This window comes from Anolis carolinensis, chromosome 6 (assembly GCF_035594765.1).
Source record: "Anolis carolinensis isolate JA03-04 chromosome 6, rAnoCar3.1.pri, whole genome shotgun sequence".
NCBI lineage: Eukaryota > Metazoa > Chordata > Lepidosauria > Squamata > Dactyloidae > Anolis > Anolis carolinensis.
Genome location: NC_085846.1, coordinates 40,172,172 through 40,195,679, shown reverse-complemented (window position 1 = coordinate 40,195,679; position 23,508 = coordinate 40,172,172). Strand labels below are relative to the sequence as shown.

The 23,508-nt window shown below is 41.3% G+C and overlaps 1 protein-coding gene across 1 annotated transcript; it reads left to right on the top strand.

Annotated features, from left to right (window-relative positions):
• The first annotated feature begins 2,305 nt into the window (after positions 1-2,305).
• On the top strand, positions 2,306-9,860 carry vps25 (vacuolar protein sorting 25 homolog). Its single transcript, XM_003222453.4, has 6 exons — positions 2,306-2,544; positions 7,567-7,712; positions 8,014-8,067; positions 8,608-8,696; positions 8,892-8,967; positions 9,293-9,860. The coding sequence occupies exons 1-6, from the start codon at positions 2,495-2,497 to the stop codon at positions 9,403-9,405; spliced, it is 528 nt and encodes a 175-aa protein (XP_003222501.1). The 5' UTR covers positions 2,306-2,494; the 3' UTR covers positions 9,406-9,860.
• The last annotated feature ends 13,648 nt before the right edge of the window (positions 9,861-23,508 follow it).

The window sequence follows — 23,508 nt, the reverse complement described above, 5'->3', positions numbered from 1 at the left end:
AACGAATTATTTGAGCAAGCCTAGTATGTATTATTAAACAGGATATGTCTTTTTAAAAATAATTAAAAATGATGGAACAATGGAAATGCAAGAGGCAGGCTTAAAAGAGTACAGAAGTACAACCATGGGACCATGGATCGATAAATCGGTGTTAATGTATGAATGGAGAGAGGTATGGTAATGAGAGCTTCAAATTTGTGGGAAAACAGAAAAATATGCTTAATTTAACAAGGGATGGGATATCTCATATTTGCTCGTGTTAGATCGCTTTAATGAAATTCAAGAGTGGGCATTCCTGTGGGCATCAATGCTCCTTTTCTCGCCAGTATTCCTCTTTCATGATTTATTTACAGTAATTTTTAAAATTAATTTGTTTGTTAGGAATTGTGCTATTTCAATATATCACCACTTTGCTGTTGCTGTATTTTCTCCTTCCTTAAAACTTCAGATTTCCAAATTTTCACTTTTTTTTGTACTTCCACAATTGCAAAGTCTCCATCTTTTTTAAAAAAGAAAGAAGTTAAGAATCACATTGGTCACAGATTAGACATATGGTTTTATGGTCTAAATTCCTGAAAAGCACCAGATTCCATCTGTTCTTGGAAGCTAAGCAGGGCCAACCTTGGTGAGTACTTGAATGGGAGACTGCCAAGGAATACCAGGTGCTATGTTAGAGAAGGGAACTGTCAAAGCCACTTTTGAGTATTCCTTGTACAAGGAAATCCTATAAAATTAATGGAAATGCCATAAATTGACAAATAATTGGAAGGCACCTATTTGCAGAAAGAGGTTAGTACACAGATCCAATCTATGCTGGTCTTCTTTTTTCTTTTTATTTATTATGTCCCAAAAGTTTTTATACAGATACAGTGGTCGAATCTACAAGAAGATGCACAAGATGTGCAGAATCATCACAGCAAGTACAGAGGTGTGTAGATGTGAACCTCTCACAGAGTTAAAGGCAGGTTTCCTGAAAATGTAAACCACAATTCTCACAGAAAAGAAAGGGGACATGGATGATGACAGTTTGAGTGGAGTTATTTTCCTCCAGCTGTGGCAAGCGAAACATGCTTTGACCTTTCTCAAAGTACTTTTACTGAGGCTTGGTCCGATAACAAGAATTGCTGAGCAGACATTTTCCAATCTCAAGTATGACAGGTTTGCAAAAGGTTTGCGTGGGATGTCATCTTTTAAAGAAGATGGAGAATTCACTTACTCCTATCACACGGGAATGCCTCCTCCCGCCTGTTGTACTAGAGCCCTTAAACACCTTTTTACCACAAACCACGCTCTGTCCAAGTAATCCAGTAAGTAAAAGTTTATTTTAAAAGAATTAAGAGAAGAGTACAGTAGAGTCTCACTTATCTAAGCCTCGCTTATCCAAGTTTCTGGATTATCCAAGCCATTTTTGTAGTCAATGTTTTCAATATATCGTGATATTTTGGTGCTAAATTCATAAATGCAGTAATTATTACATAGCATTACTGCATATTGAACTGTTTTTTCTGTCAAATTTGTTGTATAACATGATCTTTTAGTTCTTAATTTGTAAAATCGGGCTGTGGCGCAGGCTGGAGATCAAGCCAGCTGCAACCAGCTGCAATGAATCACTCTGACCAGGAGGTCATGAGTTCGAGGCCGCTCGGAGCCTATGTTTGTCTTGTCTTTGTTCTATGTTAAAAGGCATTGAATGTTTGCCTATATGTGTAATGTGATTCGCCCTGAGTTCCCTTCGGGGTGAGAAGGGCGGAATATAAATGCTGTAAATAAATAAATAAATAAAATCATAACCTAATTTGATTTTTAATAGGTTTTTCCTTAATCCCTCCTTATTATTCAACATATTCGCTTATCCAACGTTCTGCCGGTCCGTTTATGTTGGATAAGTGAGACTCTACTGTACTTTTATGGAGATACACCCACTTCTTTGGTATTTCTTTATATTGTTTTTGATGAAATGTGTTCATATCAATCCACAAAAGCACATGCAAAATTCACACTTGCCTCAAACAGACAAGGGTTCTCTCTGTTGTCGAAGGCGTTCATGGCCGGAATCACTAGGTTGTTGTGAGTTTTCCGGGCTGTATGGCCATGTTTCAGAAGGTGGGAAGGTTCTTTCTCCCACTCTGGACATCCCACAGATATATATACACCCCGCTTGCCTCTTTCCCACATAACCTCTGAGGATGTTTGCCACAGATGCAGGCGAATCGTCAGGAGAGAGTGCTACTGGAACATAGCCATACAGTCCGAATTTCCCGCAACCCAGTGATTCCGGCCATGGAAGCCTTCCGTTTTGAACAAAACTCCAAGAGGCGGCAAAGTAAACCCGGAAGTAAGAGGAAGATGCGCCTGTCTTATTTTTCTTAGCTCTAGAAGACACTGGAGGAGGAGGGGCTTTCCTCGGAACTTTCCCTGCGGGAAGAGGAAACCTTTCTATGACGGACCAGAAGTTGGGGCTGGGAGGCGGAAGTTCCGTTTGGACTCGGAGGTGATGATGAGCTTCGAGTGGCCCTGGCAGTACAGTTTCCCGCCTTTCTTCACGTGAGTCCCGGGGCGCCCCAGGCCCTTCCTTGCGAGGCCGGGGCCCGGCTTGCTCCCCAAAAGCGCCCCCGGAAAGCGGGCTGCGGCAGGGGGTCCCGAGGAACTTTCCTGGTCCAGAGGAGAGCCTCCTCCCTCCCTCCCTTCCTCCCCGAGGCCTCTCCTTCCCCTTCCTTTCCCTCAAGGCCTCTCCCTGGTTTCCTCTTTCTCTGCCTCCTTGGCCTCCTGGGCCCTTCCACACAACCATATAACCCAGAATATCAAGGCAGAAAATCTCACAATATCTGCTTTGAAGTGGGTTGTCTGAGTCCACACTGCCACATATTCCAGTTCAAAGCAGATATTTTAGGTTCTGGCTGTGTGGAAGGGCCCTGTGTTTACTGTCAAGCAGCCAGAGCGGGCGACAGAAAGAACATGGCTGGAGCCGGGCAGCAGGTTCGTCCCAATAGGAGCCTCCGGTGGCTTGGGGGATAAAAAAGCCTCGTGACTTGAAGGTTGGGTTGCTGACCTGAAAGCTGCCAGGTTCGAATCCCACCCGGGGAGAGCGTGGATGAGCTCTCTCTATCAGCTCCAGCTCCATGCGGGGACATGAGAGAAGCCTCCTACAAGGATGGTAAAACATCAAAACATCCGGGCGCCCCCTGGGCAACGTCCTTGCAGACGGCCAATTCTCTCACTCCAGAAGCAACTCCGGTTGCTCTTGACACGGGGGGGGGGGGGGGTTAGTCCCAGGCCTTCTCACTGCCTGGGGGAAGAGAATGGTGGCGATCTCCGCGTTGTTGATTCATCCCCTCCTTCCTTCTCATCTTGCCTCATTCAGGTCCTTTCCACACAGCTGAATAAACTCCCACATTATCTTCTTTGAACTGGAATATATGGCTGTGTGGACTCAATTCAAACACAGTTCAAAGCAGATGATGTGAGTGAGAAGAGCGGGGTAAAAGTAATGTGAATAAATAAATAAATATTTTGCCTTGATATTCTGGGTTATATGGCTTTGTCGAAGGGCTCTGAGGTGGGAGGAAAAGCCCTCCTGCCCCCATGAAGACAGGCAGGCCCTGAGTTAGAATGACTCATAGTTGAGAACGGGGCTGAGGCAACAGGAAGTTAAGCCCTTCCACACATTTTCTGCTTTGGACTGGAATGTATGGTAGTCTGGGCTAAGGGCCTTTCCACATAGCCATATAACCCAGAATATGAAGGCAGAAAATCCCACAATATCTGCTTTGAACTGGAGTATCTGAGTCCACACTGCCATATTTTCCAGTTCAAGCAGATAATGTGGGATTTTATTCAGCTCTTTGGAAGAGGCATCAGATAACCCAGTTCAAAGCAGATATTGTTGGATTTTCTGCTTTGATATTCTGGACTATATAGCCGTGTGGAAGGTTCCTGAGAGAAATCTATGGCACTATCTTAATTGTGAGGCAGGAGGAATGGAGGGAGGGGGTAGATGCCTAGTGTCTAGAAAGTGGGGCCACAAACTCTTCTCCTACCACATAACAAGCCCAGAAATATCTCTGAGGCCCCACTGATACTGCCATCACCTTGAACTAGGGACCCTACCAGACAGGCCCTATTATCCCAGGATCTGATCCCAAGTTTTCCGCTTTAAACTCGATTGTATGAGGGCTCTTCCACACAGCCATGTAACCCAGAATATCAAGGACAAAAAGTCCCACAATATCTGTTTGAACTGGGTTATCTGAGTCCACACTGCCATATATTCTAATTTAAAACAGAAAATGTGGGGTTTTATTCAGCTGTGTGGAAGGGGTCTGAGTCCACACTGCCAGATAATCCAGGAAAATCAGAAAACCTGGCATCAGATCCTGGGATATAGCGTCTGTCTGAAAAGGCCCTGGATTATATGGCAACATAGACTCATATAATCCAGTTGACAGCAGATAATCAGGATGCAGAAACTGGATGATATGGAGGTGTAGCCTGACCCTGCCTACCTGCTCTCTAGTTAAAACAGCATTAATAACAGAAGGTACACAGAGAGAAGTATAGAAAGGGCAATGAACTACAAAGCAGTACTCAAGTTTTGAACAGGATAGGTTCTGTAGGTTTGTTCTTAAGTTGAATTTGTATGCAAGTTGGAAGAGGTTCATTATTAAAGTGTAACTACAGCAGTCCTCTAGTTACATTGCAAATATCTGACTTACAAATGAGTGATGGTTAAGAATGGGGGTGAGACAATAGGAAATGAGAGGACACTACCTCTCAGAAGGGAAATTCACTCCTGGAAGAGTTATGGGGAAAAGGTGTCTCCACTGGAGCTTTATTCTAGATTGCCCGGAATGAAGTATAAAATCCTTTTAATATCAGGATCTGCTTAAAAATATACAATGCTCACTGAATCTCTCTTTTGTAAAGAGGAGATCCTCTCGCCCATCAACCCAGTTGTCTAGTTTACTTATTAGGCATATTATAAATTAAATACAGCCACAGATGTTAAGTATCTTCTGCCAAAACCATTAACAAAGTAGCACACACTGTACTCGGAGACAGTTTTCCAAACCAAACAATATATAAGTAAAACAATACTCAATTTCTGTCCCTCTAATAATTGGATTTTTTAAAAAATATGGTTTTTTTTGTAGAAACAAAGATTGGTGAAAAAGCTTCAGCGGAGACACTTTTTCTCCATAACTCTTCCAGGAGTGAATTTCCCTTCTGAGGGGTAGTGTTCTTTCACTTCCTGTTGTCTCACCCAATTCTTAACTATGAGTCGTTTCTAAGTCGGATATTTGTAATGTAACTCAGAGACTGCCTATGTGTGTGTGTGTGTGTGTGTGTGTGTGTATGGCTGGCGTTACATTTAAAAAATGTACCTCTTCCGACTTGCATACAAATTCAACCTAACAACAAACGTGCATAACCTATCTTTTTCGTAACTTGGGGTCTGCCTGTACTTCATTGCCCTCCCCATACTGCTCTTTGTGTACTTTCTATGGCATCTACATAGACTTATTAATGCTGTTCTGACTAGAAAGTAGGTAGGCAGACTCAGACAGGAGCTACACTGCCATATCATCTAGTTTCTGAATCCCAATTATCTGCTTTGAACGGGATTATATGCATCTAAAATGTCATATAATCCAGTTCAAAGCAGATAATCTGGATTCAGAAACTGGATTATACGGCAGTGTAGATGCAGCCTCAGAAATGTTTGTTGGCTTCTTGATGTGGTAGGCGAAGGGTTTACGGCCCCACTTTGTAATCTATACATTTGGCATCTACCCTGCCTCACAATTATGAGGGCCCTTTAGTTTCCAGCCTGCCTTGAGTTTAAAGGGCAACTGGCTACTTTGTGCATCTATTACTTGAGAGTTTCTTAAACATTCCAATTCACAATCCCTTTCCACTTGAAAAATGTTTAGGTGACCCCAAGTGTATAGGTATATCAAATAGGTATAAAAAATCAAGCATTTACTGAAAATAAATCACATTTACAAGGTTTGCAAAACAGGCTGATTTTCCTTTTTGTGGAGTACAGCTAAAACATTTTGCAGGGTCCACTCTAAACCCTGCTCATTTTTGCTAACAGATTTGTGTAAATGAGCGGGGTTTGGAAACCTTTTATTGTCGATTTTTGTGACCCCAATATTGAGCTAAGAGGACCCCATTTGAGGTTGGGACCCACAGTTTAAAAAGCAGTGTAATACTCATTTACAGGAAGTCATTGGCACAAGGTGAGGTAAACGAGAGTAGGGTGGGGTAGAGGAAAAGCTGGTGGGAGGTGGGGAGCCAGGCATGTATGTCTTGTGGTGAAAGCAAGCGAGGATGAGAAAGTAGTCAGGGATTCTGCCAATGATGGAGAAGAGAGGCAATGCAGCAACAGAAGCCTAGGATAAAAAATAGTTTCACATACTATTGCCTGAGGCAGCAGTTGCCTCACTCACTCTGCCTAATAGGGTTCCTCTGGGGTGAACATCCTTCTGTCTCCTTAAGCAACTGCACATTCTGTAGCTTCGCAGAATATTCTGCATACTGGTTGCTTACCATGCATAGCATACACAATAGAAAGTCACACTAGTAATGCCTGGTTTGACTGAAGTCTGATCCCAACAGAACTGAACTTAGACATTGCAACAGAATTGCCAGTGTATTTGAACCAGGATGTTTATTTAGAGATGTCCACTTTTTATCTTTGCCATTAAGTATGTGAAACAAGACAAGATCCACATTCTTTGTGTGTGTAATCCATCCTTGAAATCATTACAAAAACAATGTGCATGAAAAAGGTGGTATGTGAACAGCTTGTCTGCAACTGCTGTTAATAGCATGCTTTCAGTGTTCAAAAGCTGCATTTTACTCTCCTTGTTCTAGACAGCTGCTTCCCAAATATTGGGGTCATGAAAAATGTGTCACCTTGACATTTGCAATAATCTGTTAGAAACAACATGTAGGGTTTGCAGTGGATTCTACAGAAATGCTTCAGCTGTACTCCACAAAACAGAAAAATCAGACTGTTTCACAAGCCTTGCAAATGCTGATTTATTTTAAGTGAATACTTGATCTTTATACATATTTATATACCTAGGGTCACGTGAACATTTCTTCGGCGGACAGGGGTGACAAGTGGAAAATGTTCACGAAACCCTGCTGTAGTCTACATAGGGAACAATCATATACAAAAAGACTTAAGGATTTTTGGTCTGTTTGGTCTGGAGATGATTGAATAACCATTCTTGAGCATATGAAAGGTTAACGTTGAAGAGAATGGGAAAAATATTTTTAGTTGCTTTGAAAAGATTGAAAGAAATGTATCAACAAAAACAATCAGCTGAAATACCTAATAGCTGAAAGAGCCAGGGGTGGCGTCGGCCAACAGGGAACTCTGGCGTGGACTGGTCCATGAGGTCACGAAGAATCAGAAGCAACTGAACAAATAAACAACAACAACCTAATTGCTTTGTTTAGGAAGCTGGTAGAAGCTTAATTCTGGTTTAGAACCTGAAATGATCTATTTGAACTGTCTGCCAAACTACCATGTGTTTCTGCTACTCTCTTTAGGTTACAGCCCAATGTGGACACAAGGCAGAAACAGCTGACTGCTTGGTGTTCCTTAGCACTGTCTTACTGCCGTGTCAACAAACTCTACACCATGACAGTCGCAGAGGCCCAGGAGAGCCCTTTGTTCAACAATTGGAAACTGCAGCGTATCCTTCTTTAGTGTGGGGCTAGCATACCTGTCCTGGTGAGCTAACAAGGGAGTTCTGCTGATTCATTCAGATGAAAGCGCTGGCTGTTGTCATGGAAGAACAGTTCAAGCTGAGACAGTCTGAGCTTGTCGCAGTTGTTGGCTAGATCTAGTTCTGCATAAGGAAAGCATACAGGATAGGTTTTTTTTTTAATTGAGCTGCGTGTTTTATTTTTCTGTTAATTCTATTGTTTCTCCAAGCTTTCCCCCACCTTTGTCCAGTGTCATATACAGTAGCTGTTTCCTTAACTGTGAAACAGGAAAACTCTCGTTGGAATCCATCCTTGTTGTATTAGAGGAACTCAGGAAAAAAGGTGGGTTATGGGCTGTCTTGGATGTAAAGATACTTGGACTAAAATGTAATTTCAGTTCTCATTTTAACATACCTGCTAGGAATTCATAACTCATCGTGGAAACAGACACAAGAAGCAGTATATGTAATTTCTGTCTATGAACATGTTTGAATTCTCATTTTACATAAAGGTAAAACAACAACATGATTGTTGGGATAACATGACACTCTTTTGAAATGGCAACACACATTGTGGAAGTTTTCTTAATAACAGAAAGTCTGCATTTCTACATATAATTTTGTAAAGATGTGCATCATTTTCTAGTATTATGTTTTGCTTATTTATTGATTGGTTTGGAAAGCTGTCTCTGAGTACAGTGTGTGCTACTTCATTAATGGTTTTGGCAGAAGATACCTACATTTGTGGCCATATTTAATTTGTTTTTGTACATAATATTTATAATGGGCAAGAAGATCTCTTCTTTTACATAAGAGAGATTCAGTGAGCATTGTATATTTTAAGCAGATCCTGATATTAAAAGTATTTTATACTCCATTCCAGGCAATCTTGAATGGCTTGACAAGAACAAATCTAGCTTTCTGATCATGTGGAGACGTCCTGAAGAATGGGGAAAACTTATCTATCAGTGGGTAAGAACAAATCAGGGCCATGTGCATTGTGCAACATCCCATAATGAATTCTGTTTTTGGATGCAGTTAAGATCTATGAAAATATGTTGGTATATCTCTGTCCTGTGAAATAGCAGGCTAGACATTTGTGAATATCAGGGGACTTATATCTCCCCTCCTTCCTCACCTCCGCTCTCCTTCTACCCCTGTTCACAGGTATCAAAGAATGGACTTACCAACTCAGTTTTCACACTATATGAACTATCCAATGGAGAGGACACAGAGAATGAAGGTAGCTATACATCTGGCTGTTTTCACAATGTAGTGATGTGTAGAGACAGCAATCTCATGCTAATGCAAAATGTTTGGTCTTCTCTACCTCTGTTTAGTCACTAGAGCAAACTCCATTTCCTTATTGGTGTATTTTTTTACTTGCTATTCTAATTCTTACCATGCTAATATAACCTACAGAACCAGAATACTATCTTCAGTGGCTTCCCTGTACACCTGGTTAAATTTCCTCCTGTGTAGCTTGCTATTGTATGAAACATTTGTGTTCGCTCTTGTGTATAGTAGTTACTGTTTCTCTCAACCAAGGCTCTTTCATCTTCTCCTAGAGTTCCATGGTTTGGAGGAATCAATGCTTCTCCGTGCTCTGCAAGCGTTACAGCAGGAACACAAAGCTGAAATCATCACCCTGGATGATGGACGAGGTGTCAAGTTCTTCTAACCAAGATGCTGCTCTGGCTTTTATAGCCTGACTGGGCAAACACATTTTTCTGGGTTGAAGGGCTTCTCTGTGCTCTGGTTTTCTTGCATTGAAGGCCGAAACATCAAAATGTTGTCTTGATGGCTCAGCATCCAACTCTGTGTTTCTCCTTGCTGTTGCTGCTGTAGCTTCCATTCCTTTGAGGGTTTGTGGTGTTAAATGATGCTTTGAATAGATCTATTGGGAAACCAGAGTATTCACTGGGTTGAGTCGACATGAAGCAAATTTTGGCTTTTTGATTTTGACCTTCCAACTGCAGGAACCTGCTGCTTGCAGTACTGAGCCACAATTTTGGGATCAAAAATACAGTTCCTTCCCTCTTGTGGGCCAGGAGGCCACACAGACTGGGCTGTCCAGAGTAGGATGAGACATTAAGGACTTTGGGTAAAAATTAAACAACACATTATTTACTAGAATAGTCCTGTGTGTTGGCTTTTCTCTGTCTGTTACTTAGCGGGTGCTTCAAGTTTTCATCTTGCCAGGTCAACCTGATATTACTTTTACCCCCATACCAGAATAGGTGGAGTTCAGCCCTCTTCTTTATATAGCAGTAAAAAGAAAAACCCTGAGAGTTATCAACATTTCATCAAGTCGTGATCCTTGTGAAGAAGGGAGTCAAGTGCATTACTCAAAAGTAAATGTGCCTTCTAGTTCAGACTCATTTTATCTATCAAAACCTTGAGTTCTACCTCAAAAGAACATATCTTTTGTGATTTTCAGCCAGCAGTCTCCTGAGGATTCATGATGGATAGCAATATCATGCCTTCCTGAGTTCCAGCTCTTTATAACATTATTTTCTCTGTCATATTTCTAATAATCAGAAAACAAATAACCTTGAAACTTTGTTGGCAATTCTGTTTAGAGCTTAGTGGCACCTGTGTACTAAAGAGCTTTCATCATAATATGCCTTCACTAGCAAACTGTGGTTGAGGAAAAACCAGATTAGAAGCTTTTAGAGCTGTATAAAGTGTTTCTATGGCCATTTACATTTACATAGAAAGGCAAAGGACACATTTGGTAATAACTTTGAAGTGGCGCAAAGCCTACCTGTGTCCCAGCAAAAGGAGAAGGGATATCATGCTAATGTTTCTGCAGTCTGTTTACTTTCTCTTATCAGCCTTTTGAGTTTCATGGGAGAAAGGAAACTGGCTGCATTTCAAAAGGGGTCAGAATGTCTCCCTGTCATTCATAGTTGTCAGGGCAGGTTGGCTCTCATCCCAATGGTGCACCATTAGTAGACCCTCTACTTCATCTTGCCAGCTTCCTTCTTCTGATAGTACTCCACTTGGAGGCAAAGGGGTGTGTATGTCTCAAACAGTTGAAAAATGTCTGCCTGAGTTTTGCTCCTTGTTTTTGGTTTGTCAATGTGTCTTGGTATTGGCCATTCAGAAAAGCATTCATGACCTGATAAATTGGTATGAGGTCTTCTGTATCACATATACACCAAGTTCTCTAATCCTGTGTCTTGTATTCTTACAATTTTCTTAAATCAAAATGCTGAAAAATCCAAGAGCATATAATTTGTTTTTTGTTTTTTTTTAATTCTCAGATGCTAAGAACAACACTGACTACATGGGATTAGTATTTAATATGTTCATTTTTTTGATGCCATGTTCTGCTCAAGGATAATTTTCAGGCCTACATGATTAAGGAACAGTTCCCAAAACTGAGTCAACCGATTATCACTTAGGCTGCTTTGCAGTTTTACATAAAATTACTCAGACAAAGTATGAGTTGGGGAGAATAGCAAATTAAAAACAAGTGTGGACTACTGACTTGTCTAATCCTTTGATCTGTTAACGAATTACAGGTTAAATTTCAAAGGATTCTTCTTTGGTTTTGAAAGCCAGCTCAATAATTGACAAATTTCTAATAGGAAAACATATTTGGAAATAGTTAATCAGAATAAGGAAATATGTTTTTCAGATTATGTGCAAATAATAAAGGGATTGTTTCTGTTGTCAGAAATGGTTGAAAGAAAACTCTCAAAGGAAAGTAAAAACATTGTAGTGTATCAACAAATTAGTTTTAGATTTCTTTAGAAGAGGAGAGTTGTTCCAAGTTGATTATATATTAGGGATGCAGTCAAGTTAAGCTGCTTTTGCATTATGCATTAATTGGTATATTCTGCTATAGCAGTTTAATTGTCTGCACCTTGCCTCCCACCAGCCTTCTTGAGCCTCTGAAGATAACGAACATTCTTGAGTTGAATGAAACTTGACGGAATCTCATGAGGACTTTACTCCATGAAAGCAAACAGAACTGCAGATTGTTAAAAAAAAAGTTAGAGGCCCAGGTGCCTTGTTCATAAGAAAACAAACAGCCATTGTGAGCCTTGGCCTTTGACTGCTGAGACTGTGATTAGACTGTCTGCTTGTGTTTTGAAGGAGAGAGATGCATATGTGTGTCCTGCACCCTTTTCAATTATTATCTGCAAGTAAGGCTTGCCTACATCCTGTTACTGCAGACATGGAGAAGAGGGCTTATTCTTCTGGTAATCATTAACTTTCCCCCCCCCTCAATTTCCAGCAACAAGTGAATACTGTTGATAACCAGGTAACTATTTTCTTTTTCAAGCAGCTGAAGAGAGGCAGGGAAAGACAGGCACATAAACACGCATCCATGATTGCAAACTGGTGGCAAGAACTGTGCAGTTCATAGTGGTACAACTGGTGAAATTTTCCAGCTTCTCTCTATGCCCCACTTAAATGTATATTGTTTGCCCAGCCCTGCCACTTTACACAAGAGTCCTGTGAAGAGTAATGGCAGGATCTTCACATTACAGCCACCGCTTTGCTGAAAAAGTAAACATTGCTGGGACAAAATTATAGCATTACAGTGCTATGTCTCCCATTCATTTAAGAATACAATTAACCCAGAAAACATTTCAGTAAAAGTTAAAAGTCAATTGAAAAACAAAAATGCTCTTCAAATGGTGCCCAATAATGAATGTATGCTGGGCTGTGATGGGTTTCTTTTTGCTCGCACTAAAACTCAAGAGTATCCCATATGTGAGGCTGTGGCGATTGTGTTCCTTTTTTGTTATTATGAAGTCAGACTTTTTGCTCTGAAAAATGACAGGATATATTATATGAGTGGGATGAAAATTAATGGATTTTGTGGATTTCCTGGGTTTTTTTTTTAAGAAGTAAATACAGCATGCTGATTTCTTGTGTAAACCCGGTTTCAAACCAATGTCATTCTGTGGCCTTTAGGGGGAGCCAGTGCACTATATCCAGCCTGCCATACCTGCAGCCCTTCCTTTAGACCAGTGTTTCTCAAACTTTGGTCTTCCACATGTTTTGGACTTCAGTTATCAGAATTTAACTGTTGTCTAAGCTGGCTGGGATTTCTGGGAATTGAAGTTCAAAACAGCTACATGCCCAACATTTGAAAACTGCTGTTTTAGAGAAATTCAGCATATTAATATTTCAACCAAATCCTATGGGAAGTCCTTGCTTACCATCCCAGTCTTGCCACCTTCTTAATATTTTATTCATTCTCTGCTACTCCATGTTATTACTTTGTTTTTATTATATCAGCTTTATTACTTGGTAAGTTTATTCAAATCAGTGTGAAATTTTCATCTCTTTCCTCAGGCTTTTGGGGCTTGGTATCTAAATCTAGGCCTGTAGCTATGTTTAAATTTACCAACTTTACATGCCTCAGAAGTCTGAATATTTCTGAACCTCTTGTACAAATGTTCTGATTAGAGCTAAATGAGAGACAGTTGGAAGAGTTTCGTTTGTTACACAAATAGCTATAGCTGTGGTACTTTTTCAGCTGAAACATCTACTCAGTTTTTTCTTTGAAGGACATTGTCCAATATCTGCCAACACATCTTTTCCCATATTTCTCTTGATATTTAAACACTATCACATGTGCTGTATTCAAATACTTAAAGTAATTGAACTTTCCTTCTTGAATGTAATTCAGACTCTCCTCTCTTCCTATGACCTAAAGAGACCCTTCTTCTGCAAACCTTTGTTAAAATTTGCTTAATAAACCAGTTAACATTATCAACACCTGTGTTAATCCTGAATTTCAACCACACATGGAAAGATGACATTACACAGAAAGAGGTGCTTCATACGGATTTTAAAACAGAAAATTTCTGAGAACTAAACTTGATTCAAAATAAGCTTATTCTTGGGGATTCAAATCTATACTCCATAAGACTTTCCTTAATCTGTTTCCCTCCATAGGTGAAATGTGAATTGTAATACAAGATATCTGGAGGGCAACATGAAAATCAAGAACTTGTCTCAAATAATTTACTCTTTATCTGGTGTTTGCTGGAAGATAATCTATAGATGGCAAAATCTGAAGTAGCCCCAGGGGACACATTGTTATCTGGTAAAGTTGAGGTTCACTGAAGCTACTGACATTTGCAGTGGTGAAGAATGTGCTGAAACATTGCAGAATCAGAGAATGGTGACGCTAGATTAATTCCTGACCACCTTAGAGAATTATATGTCTTATTGAGTCCTATAGAAGCCAACAGAGTAAGGGAAATAGCCTGAATGGCAGACATGAATGGTCCTGAACTTTCTGTCCTGCTTATTAAAGTCATACATCTGAATTGGGGGGGATTGGGAATTGGGATCTATCTATATGGCGAAACAAAGGTAGTGACACAAAGGTAGGATGGGAACTCAGGACATCATTTCTAAATGATTGATACCTAGGTCAAGAGCCAATGAATGCTTGAGGGTATTTTTCATTTGGGTCAAATATTGATGTAATATAGCTTAGGAAGATGGATTAAACTAGAGACATGGCTAGCAACAACTAAAACCTGTAAGTCAGCATTTCCGAGTGACTGGAACACCAGTTTATTTCATCATTGGGATTGAAGACTCGCCAGCAAGGATGAGAATCATAAGATGTTGGACAAGAATTCCCATCAGCGCTAGTCAGCATAGCCAATTATGAGGAAAGGGGTTGTTGTGTATTTTCCGGGCTGTATGGCCATGTTCCAGAAGAATTCTCTCCTGATGTTTCGCCCACATCTATGGCAGGCAGGCATCTTCAGAGGTTGTGAGGTATATGGAGAAACTAAGTAAGGAAGGTTAATATATATCTGTGGACAGTCCAGGGTGAGAGAAGAACTCTTGTCAGTTGGAGGCCAGTGTGAATGTTGTAGTTAATCACCTTAATTAGCATTGAATAGCTTCACCTCCTGGCTTCTTCCTGCCTGGGGGCATCCTTTATTCAGAGTTGTTAGCTCCCCCTGGTTGATTCGTGTCTGGAACTGCTCTGTTTTCAGAGTGTTGCTTCCTATTTACTGTTATGATTTTTGAGTTTTTTAATACTGGTAGCCAGATTTTGTTCATTTTCATGGTTTCCTCTTCTGTTGAAGTTGTCTACATGCTTGTGGATTTCAATGGCTTCTCTGTGTATTCTGACATGATAGTTGTTGGAATATGAGGAATGCTGGGATTTGCAGCTCAGTGGGGCTGCATGATACCTTCCTCTTCCCTGCAGCAGTTAACAACAGTTAATTTTTAAAAATTAAGAGTATGGATGAATACATCAGCATGAGAGCATCAAGAGGGATTTTCCTGGCTTGCTGGAGGGTATGGGGCATTTTCCAGATTAAACTAGTTGCAGATACAGTGCCAACTGTACATGAGCTGCAACTGCTGCCTTTTAATAACCAAATCAAAACTGAAGAAGGAACTTCAGTATGTAAGGCAACTATTGGCAATACTGTAAATATTGGGGGGGGGGAAAACCAACCTCAGAATGACCCAGAACTGGCAGTAGAAATGCAATCTACTAATGCTGTGCAGATATGCATAGTTCTCTGAGACCTCAACAGAATAATGAAAGGGTAATAATCAGCGCACACTGGTTTACATTATTCATAATCTGGCAACTGCATATGTATTTACTGAGCTGAATTCTTTGTGGGGTAGAAGTGATAAAAATGAATGAAAAAAGTTGAACATTCAACCTTTCGCATTATTTAGAACAGAAGTGATTCACTTTCAGCTCTCCTGATGTTTTTGCAACCCTCATCTGTCACCATTGGCTATGCTGGCCAGGGTGGGTGGGAGTTTCAGCTCAAAAAATCTTGGAGGACCATTGATTGCCAATACCAATAGAAAAGATGCCACTTCTGCATCTACCACCACTTTTGATTTTCTAACATACGGATGCTTTAGAGATCAAATGTTAAAAATCTTATTGGCAAAGTAGAGAACTATCTGAATCTAAATGCTAGCAAAATTCAAGCTGAGCCGGAGCTGGTGAGCTACTTAAGACATCTTAGAAAATTGAAGCACTGTCCCAAACCAAGAAAAGCAGAGAGTAGTGAAAGAATATCCTGGAATGAAACTATTCCAGTGCTGGTGACCTGTTTGCAATGTGCTCTATAGCGATAGAGAAAATGACTACAGAATTGCATTGGCACAGCAAATTCAAGTACTTCCAAAAGAGGAAGAATGCAATCAACCAGAATACAAAACTAAAGTAATATGATGACAAGAAAGAAGGAACACCACACTTTACTGCTCTCCAAATTGCGGCAGGAGCAGTGCTACTAAAAGGAGGAACACCCAGTGTCATATACTTCAAGAATATTGGTGCCAACTCATCAAAACTATAATAAGATAGAGAAGGGACTGTTTGCCAGTATCACAAGCTGGGATAAATTTCATCAGTGTATGTATGGTTGGTTAGTCAGATTGGCAACAGACTGCAAACGTTTAACATATTTGAGGAAACGTGGACTTCATTTCCATGGATAAGCCCACACTACCTTATACTCCTCTGACTGCTAAGCATGGAATGTGTTCTTCTTTCTGTAATTCTTATGGTAAATATTTTGCCTTGCAATTTCACAGCGGAATAAGATATTAAAGAGCCCTTGAGATTAGAAAATTATGCCAGATGGTAGTATGTCGACTTGAGTATAGAATTCAGTCTTCATATAGGTGTTCATAACACAAGTTGATTTATTATCAACACACCAATAAACACATCTGTTACCATCATCTGTACAACACCTGTATACTATAGGCTCAATAATCAACACTGTAGCCAAGGATCAAACAACACTGCATCTGGTTTGCATTACCAACACCTGAATGGACAAGAATGGGAGATCTTTTTCATCAGCATCCATCTCAAGAGTAGCTGTGGTCTATAAGCATTTCATCACCCTTTCTTAGCTTCATATCCATTAATCCTTACTACTGGACAATAGACTTGGAACAGGTGGCTCCCACGAAACTCCAGGAATATTTGGATGAGGTCGATTCTCTGCATCTGTTTCGGCTAGTTTTTAGATCCGGTCCGTCTAGAATATGCCTTGGTTTTTCTGAGTACTGTAAAAATAATAATAATAATAATAATAATAATAATAAACTTTATTTATACCCCGCCACCATCTCCCCAATGGGGACTCGGGGCGGCTTACATGGGGCCATGCCCAGAACAATACAATATAACAGAATATAAATAGAACAACAAATCAAAACACATTGAACAATACAATAAATGATAATATACACTACATATGCAAAATCAGAGGAAAAATAGAACAAGGGCGGGCCACATGAACACTAAGTTAAAACTCGGGGTGAGAAAAGAAATACGAGTAAAAACCACAGAGAACAGGGTCATAACGTAGTGGTGCAATCTGGAGGACAGATATTGGAGGAGAGCAACAGAGAGGATGTATGTAGTAATTACTCTCCAAAAGCACAACGGAAGAGCCATGTTTTCAGGTCTTTCTTAAAGGCTGCTAATGTGGGGGCTTGCCTAATCTCACTGGGCAGTGAGTTCCACAATCGGGGGGCCACAGCAGAGAAAGCCCTCTCCCTTGTTCCCACAAGGCGGACCTGAGATATCGGGAGTGGCGACAGGAGAGCCTCCCCTGACGATCGAAGGGATCGGGCAGGTTTATGATAGGAGATACGGTCACGAAGGTAGGTGGGTCCCAAACCGTTTAGGCCTTTATAGGTGATGGTCTGCACCTTGAATTGGGACCGGAAAATAAACGGCAGCCAGTGGAGCTCCTTGAACAAGGGAGTGGATCTTTCCCTGTAACTCGCCCCAGTTATTAATCTGGCAGCCGAACGCTGGACCAATTGTAATTTCCGGGCCGTCTTCAAGGGAAGCCCCACGTAGAGCACATTACAGTAGTCCAGTCTAGAGGTAACTAAGGCATGGACCACCGTGGTCAAGTCAGACTTCATGAGGTATGGTCGCAGTTGGCGCACAAGCTTGAGTTGTGCGAAAGCCCTCCCGGCCACTGCCGACACCTGCACCTCAAGAGTCAACGTTGAGTCCAGGAGGACCCCCAAACTGCGGACCTGTGATTTCAGGGGGAGTGCAACCCCATCCAGCACAGGTTGCCACCCAATACTCCGATCCGACGAGCGACTGACCAGGAGGGCCTCTGTCTTGTCAGGATTGATCCTCAGCTTGTTCCTCCTCATCCAGTCCGCCACAGCAGCCAGGCACTGGTTCAGCATCCGAGGGGCTTCCTTGGTATTAGATGGAAACGAGTAGTGGATTTGCGTGTCATCTGCGTAGAGATGGCAACGCCCTCCAAAACTCCGGATGACCTCTCCCAGAGGTTTCATGTAGATGTTGAATAGCATGGGGGATAGGATAGACCCTTGCGGGACCCCACAGATCAATGGCCAGGGGTCCGAGCAGGTATCCCCCAGCTTCACCATCTGGGAACCACCCTCCAGGAAGGACCGGAGCCACAGCAACACCGTGCCACCAAGCTCCATCCCAGAGAGCCTCCCCAAAGGATACCATGGTTGATGGTATCGAAAGCCGCTGAGATGTCCAAGAGAACCAGCAGGGTCACACTCCCCCTGTCCAGCTCCCTGCGGAGGTCATCCACCAAGGCGACCAAAGCCGTCTCGGTACTGTACCCAGGCCTGAAGCCAGACTGCGAGCGGTCCAGAAAATCAGTGTCATCGAGGAACTCCTGGAGCTGCGCGGCAACCACCCGCTCCAGAACCTTGCCCAGGAACGGGAGGTTGGAAATTGGTCTGTAGTTGTTACATACAGATGGGTCCAGGGAGGTCTTTTTTAATAGCGGTTTTACCTCCGCCTACTTAAAGCAGGATGGAACTGTCCCCTGGCCCAAGGAGGCATTTATTATAGTCACAAACCAATCCAACAACCCATCTTTGGCCAGCTTAACCAGCCAGGAAGGACAAGGATCCAGAGTGCAAGTGGTCGCCCTCACAGACCCAAGAATCCCCTCCACGTCATCAGGAAGAACAAGCCGGAAAGAATCCCACAAAATCGGACAGACAGGTACCTCAGTTAATTACCTATTTCAAGAGAGAATGTCTATGTGACACTGACCATGGTATTGTTTAAAAGGTTCTCTAGGCTCTGGCACAGGAATTATCTGTGTAAGATGCTATATGTGCATGTGGTTTGAACTGCAGTCTCTGGCAGCATTACATTGGGTTTTGCCAGTGCATGGGGCCCTTTTACCAGCCAGTCTAGCTTCTGTAGCAATGCCCAAGAGCTGTCAGCCTGAAGAAGGTCAACTAATCTCTAACCTAAATCACTGGAAAGACATCAGCCCCTTTAAAGCACACAAGTCTCACTAAACAGTAGTGCAAACATTTCTCAGTCATGCCCCAGGAAATGCAATTTTCATGTAAACCAAAGTCCATGGGTCCTGTTTTAAAAGTTTTAAAGAGTGCTTTTTTAACCCTGTCATTTTCTTTTTTGCTGGACGGGTGATGCAGCCTGCAATGCGTATACCCCACAGCTCTCCTGATTTGGCAGGAACAGTTCCAATTAATTAACTTTCATTCAACAACTTTGCCTTTCTTAAAATGTCCCAGTTTCTCTCTTCTCTTTCCACTTTGCCTTTTCATCTTAAGATTATTTTAATTGTTGTAAATTGTTTACTTTCCTGTAAAAACATGTGTTGGTTTGTTTTTGGTTTTTTTGCACTGAAAGGCAGGGCTAAAATTGATAACATAAGTTGTATACACATCCACATGTACATACACAGCAGATAATTATAATCTGGTTTTTGTTTTCTTTAAAATGACATTTCTACATTCCAAGGGGTCAGTTGTGAAATATTCACTTAAACGCTCATGTTTTTTTCTGGTGATGCAAGAAGGAGGTGTCATTTTTTAAAGAATGCTTCCTTTCTTAAGTGATATAGAGATGTGTAAAATACAAAAGCATAAACTTTAAATATAGAAGTATAAACATATAAAATATAAAAGCACAGTCATGATTCATTTTAACATAACTACATCAAGGCTTCTACAGCCTACCCATGCCTTCCCTGGTACAGCTTGAGTTTCTTCCTCTACATGCCTTCCCGCTTCAGTGTTTCATTTCCAAAGTAAATGGAGCTGGAGTTCAAGTGTGTTTTGGAGCAGCAAGTATTCTCTTACATGCCTTAATGTAATGGGGACTAAGTCTGGCGGTTCTGTGGGAAAGGGAAGGAGAGCTGCTCAGCTTTAGAGGCACTTTTTATTACATTGTACTGTGCCCAGGTTAAGCTGTGGGGAAGAGTATTCTGATGTCCAGACCTGAATGAAAATATAGTTATGAAGTCTGCATATGGTCAGAGGGAAAATTTAAACTTTCCACATTCCACAGCCGAGTCCTTCAAATTCAAATAAGGGCACTACCATTAAATCTTTTCCCTACTTCCAAAACATGCACATTTTGTTTCTCCTTGCTCTCACTTCCCTTCTACAGATAGCACCTCTTCCTATTTCTCTACCGGAGTTTGGAAATATTACTTCTTTGGAATATGACTCTCAGTGTCCATGCTTGCTGGGGAAGTCTGTTTTCTCAAAGTAGTCCCCAAAAGTATGATTTCCAAGCTTTACTTCCTACCTAGGCCCGTAGCCATAAAAAACCTTCAAAGGAAGTTGAAACTATGTTTATTTTTAAGCAAGTCATGATGAATAAGTCCATAACACAAAATAATTTGAATTTATGACTCATTCTATATTTTATATAGACTTTAATCAAATTTCTATTTTACCTATAAAGTTTCAAGTCTAAAAAAAATCCTGGAAATGACTCTTAATTGGTAATTTAGTGGCTACAAAAGAATACCACAATGCCTGTTGGAAACACTTGAAAACTGTGTCAATACACTTTGAGAAAAATCAGGTTGCATCAATAAACTCTGGTGGACACTCAAGAGTACAGTTCCAGTCAGTCTTTCTTGCCCTGTTGTGCTTTGTATGTATGTTTCCAAGCGTTTAAGAGTTGAAAACGACCTTTCATTTGTAGCTGTTGACACTGGTAATGTTGCAGAAATCTGAAGACGGTTCTTCACAATTGGAAAAAACTGTATCACAGGCAAGATATGCTCCCAGTGCATTTAATGGTTTTTCTGCAATGTATTCTTTTTTCATTTTTTATACCACAGATCAAACTCTTCCATCAGTGTGTCAGTATCTTGAAGGCATTTATTGTAATGTTCTGTACACTGGTTCAAGCTCATCACAATTAATAGGGAGGAACACTTGCATTTCCTGAACTACTTCCCTGTGCCTTGTGTACCTTTCTTGAAACTGACTGCAGAAAAAGTCCAGAAATGGGATGTACACATTTTACCCTATAATATTCCATTGGTGCTGGTGAAGTTGCTGGCATGTTGCTTTTACAAGTCTGCCTTGAACAAATGCAAGGAATCCTAACTTCTCTACCTATAGACTCCACCACTGATCTTGCTATATCAAAGATCTCCTGAAATTCTTTCACGGATTCTGTGGTCATCTCCCTGGCTTTTTAAAAAAGACTGTTGATGTGATGTAAACTACATAAAATGTCCATATCTACTCTTTGTAATGTTTTGCTAAGCTAAAGGATGATGACATAAGCTTTCTTAGGACATGTAGGGTTACTACAAATCCAGCATTCAGAACAGCTAAAAGAAGGTGTCTAGCTTGGCTAGAAGTCTCACTGTTGTATAGAGGACTCTCTTTAGTTCTTCAAGTGTTCACACCACCACACTGTACAGTTCAACAAAACATAACACTTCATCATGTCGCTAAACCCAATGGGTTTCACAAAGCAGCAACAGGTTGTTTGCTCTTGATTCAGAGAAATAGTATTTTATATTTTTCTTCAACAATTCCAGTCTGATGGATGCTGCTCTGAAGAAATTGAACACAGATTATTTTGTTCCTTGGCAGTTTCTGACAGGTTGACTGCTGCAAGTCTTTGCTAAGTCTAGATTTGGTGAGTGAGCACTGCAGTGAATGTAGACAGTAATTGGATACTTCTGCAATATAATTGCCTGTGCACCACTAATATGACTACTCATATTAACAGCTCCATCATAACTCTGTCCACACAAGTATTGCAAGTTCAGCCCATTTTTTCCAGTCCCCCACCCCCAAAAAATGCCTGCAAGTCTTCCACCTGTCATATTATCTTCAAAAAGGCTATAAAGTCCTCTTTTAGTCCTATAGCGTCAACATCAACATATCTTACCCAGAGCAATAACTGTTCTGAGCAGGGCCGTAGCCAGAAAAAAATTACGGGAGGGGTTTTGAAAATTTCGGGGTGGGGGGGGGTTTAACCCCTAGCACACACCCCTCCCCGCTACAAACCTGTCAATATCTGCTTGAGATAGTGCCTGGAGGGACTCTTAATGTTTTGTGTCTCATACTTAGCATGGGGATTTGGTTAACCAGTTAAAATTCATGAGTAAACCAGGTTTTTTTTATAACCTGAAAAATTTCGGGGGGGGGGGGGGTTTGAACCCCTAACCCCCCCCCCCCCTCGCTACAGGCCTGGTTCTGAGGTACTCACATCCAAAGTTTCATCTGCAAAAACAGAGAAATACTGTGATGCATGGCATCTTTCAGCTATTTTATGGACTACCTTGTCATCACAAATGTCTATTACTTCATTCTGTATTTGAGGACTAGTATACTAAGTGGGCATTCATAGCGGCAGTTTCGAGATGACTTTTTAGGTATGTGTCTCCTGATTAGCTATGTCAGCTAAATTGTAAATTGCTATGTAAATTGGCAGAAAGGTAAAGGTAAAGGTTTTCCCCTGACATTAAGTCTAGTCATGTCCAACTCTGGGGGTTGATACTCATCTCCATTTCTAAGCCGAAGAGCCAGCATTGTCCGTAGATGCCTCCAAGGTCATGAGGCTGGCATGACTGCATGGAGCGCCATTACCTTCCTGCTGGAGTGCTACCTATTGATTTACTCAAATTTGCATGTTTTCAAATGTCTGGGTTGGCAGACGCTGGGGTTAACAGCGGGAGCTCACTCCGCCCCACCCCCCCCCCCCAGATTCGAACCGCTGACCTTTCGGTCAGCAAGTTCAGCAGCTCAGCGGTTAACTCGCTGTGCCACTGGGGGCTCTAAAAGGTAGGAAATGAAAGTGTAAATAAATTATCAAAATTTAGTTTAGATATTGCTTGCAGTTCTGGAGGAACTCTAATTTTGCTTCTATGGGGACTATTTGGTTAACCAGTTAAAACTAATTAGTAAACCAGGTTTTTTTATAACCTGAAAATTTAGGGGGAGGGTTTAACCCGTAATGCACACCCCCTTTTTACAGGTTTGCACCTACCCATACTAGGTTTCCCCCTTTTGTGTCCCAATGACCTTGAGCAGTAAATCTTTAACATGCTGAAAGTGCTTGTGTGTCTTTCCAGCACACTCTGCCTTAGTCCTGCCTCTGGGCTTCACATTCCTGCCAAGATCACCTTCTCCATCTGTCCTTGCTCTCTTTGGTCGAGACTCCAATTCTTAATTAAACAGTCTGCCTCATGAGGAAATATGACTGATAGGTGAGAAGATAAGGGGGACTCTGTCAACCATCTCTTCTTTCCATCTTGCTCTCAGTCTGCATTCCAGGCTTTTACAAGGTTGCTTTTTTCCATCCATGACAAACTGTAACAATTTAGGGTCTTCCAGACAGGCATATAACCCAGAATATCAAGGCAGAAAATCTCACAATATCTGCTTTGAACTGAGTTATCTGAGTCCACACTGCCCTATATTACAGTTCAAAGCAGAAAATGTGAGATTTTATTCAGCTGTGTGGAAGGGGCCTTAGTCT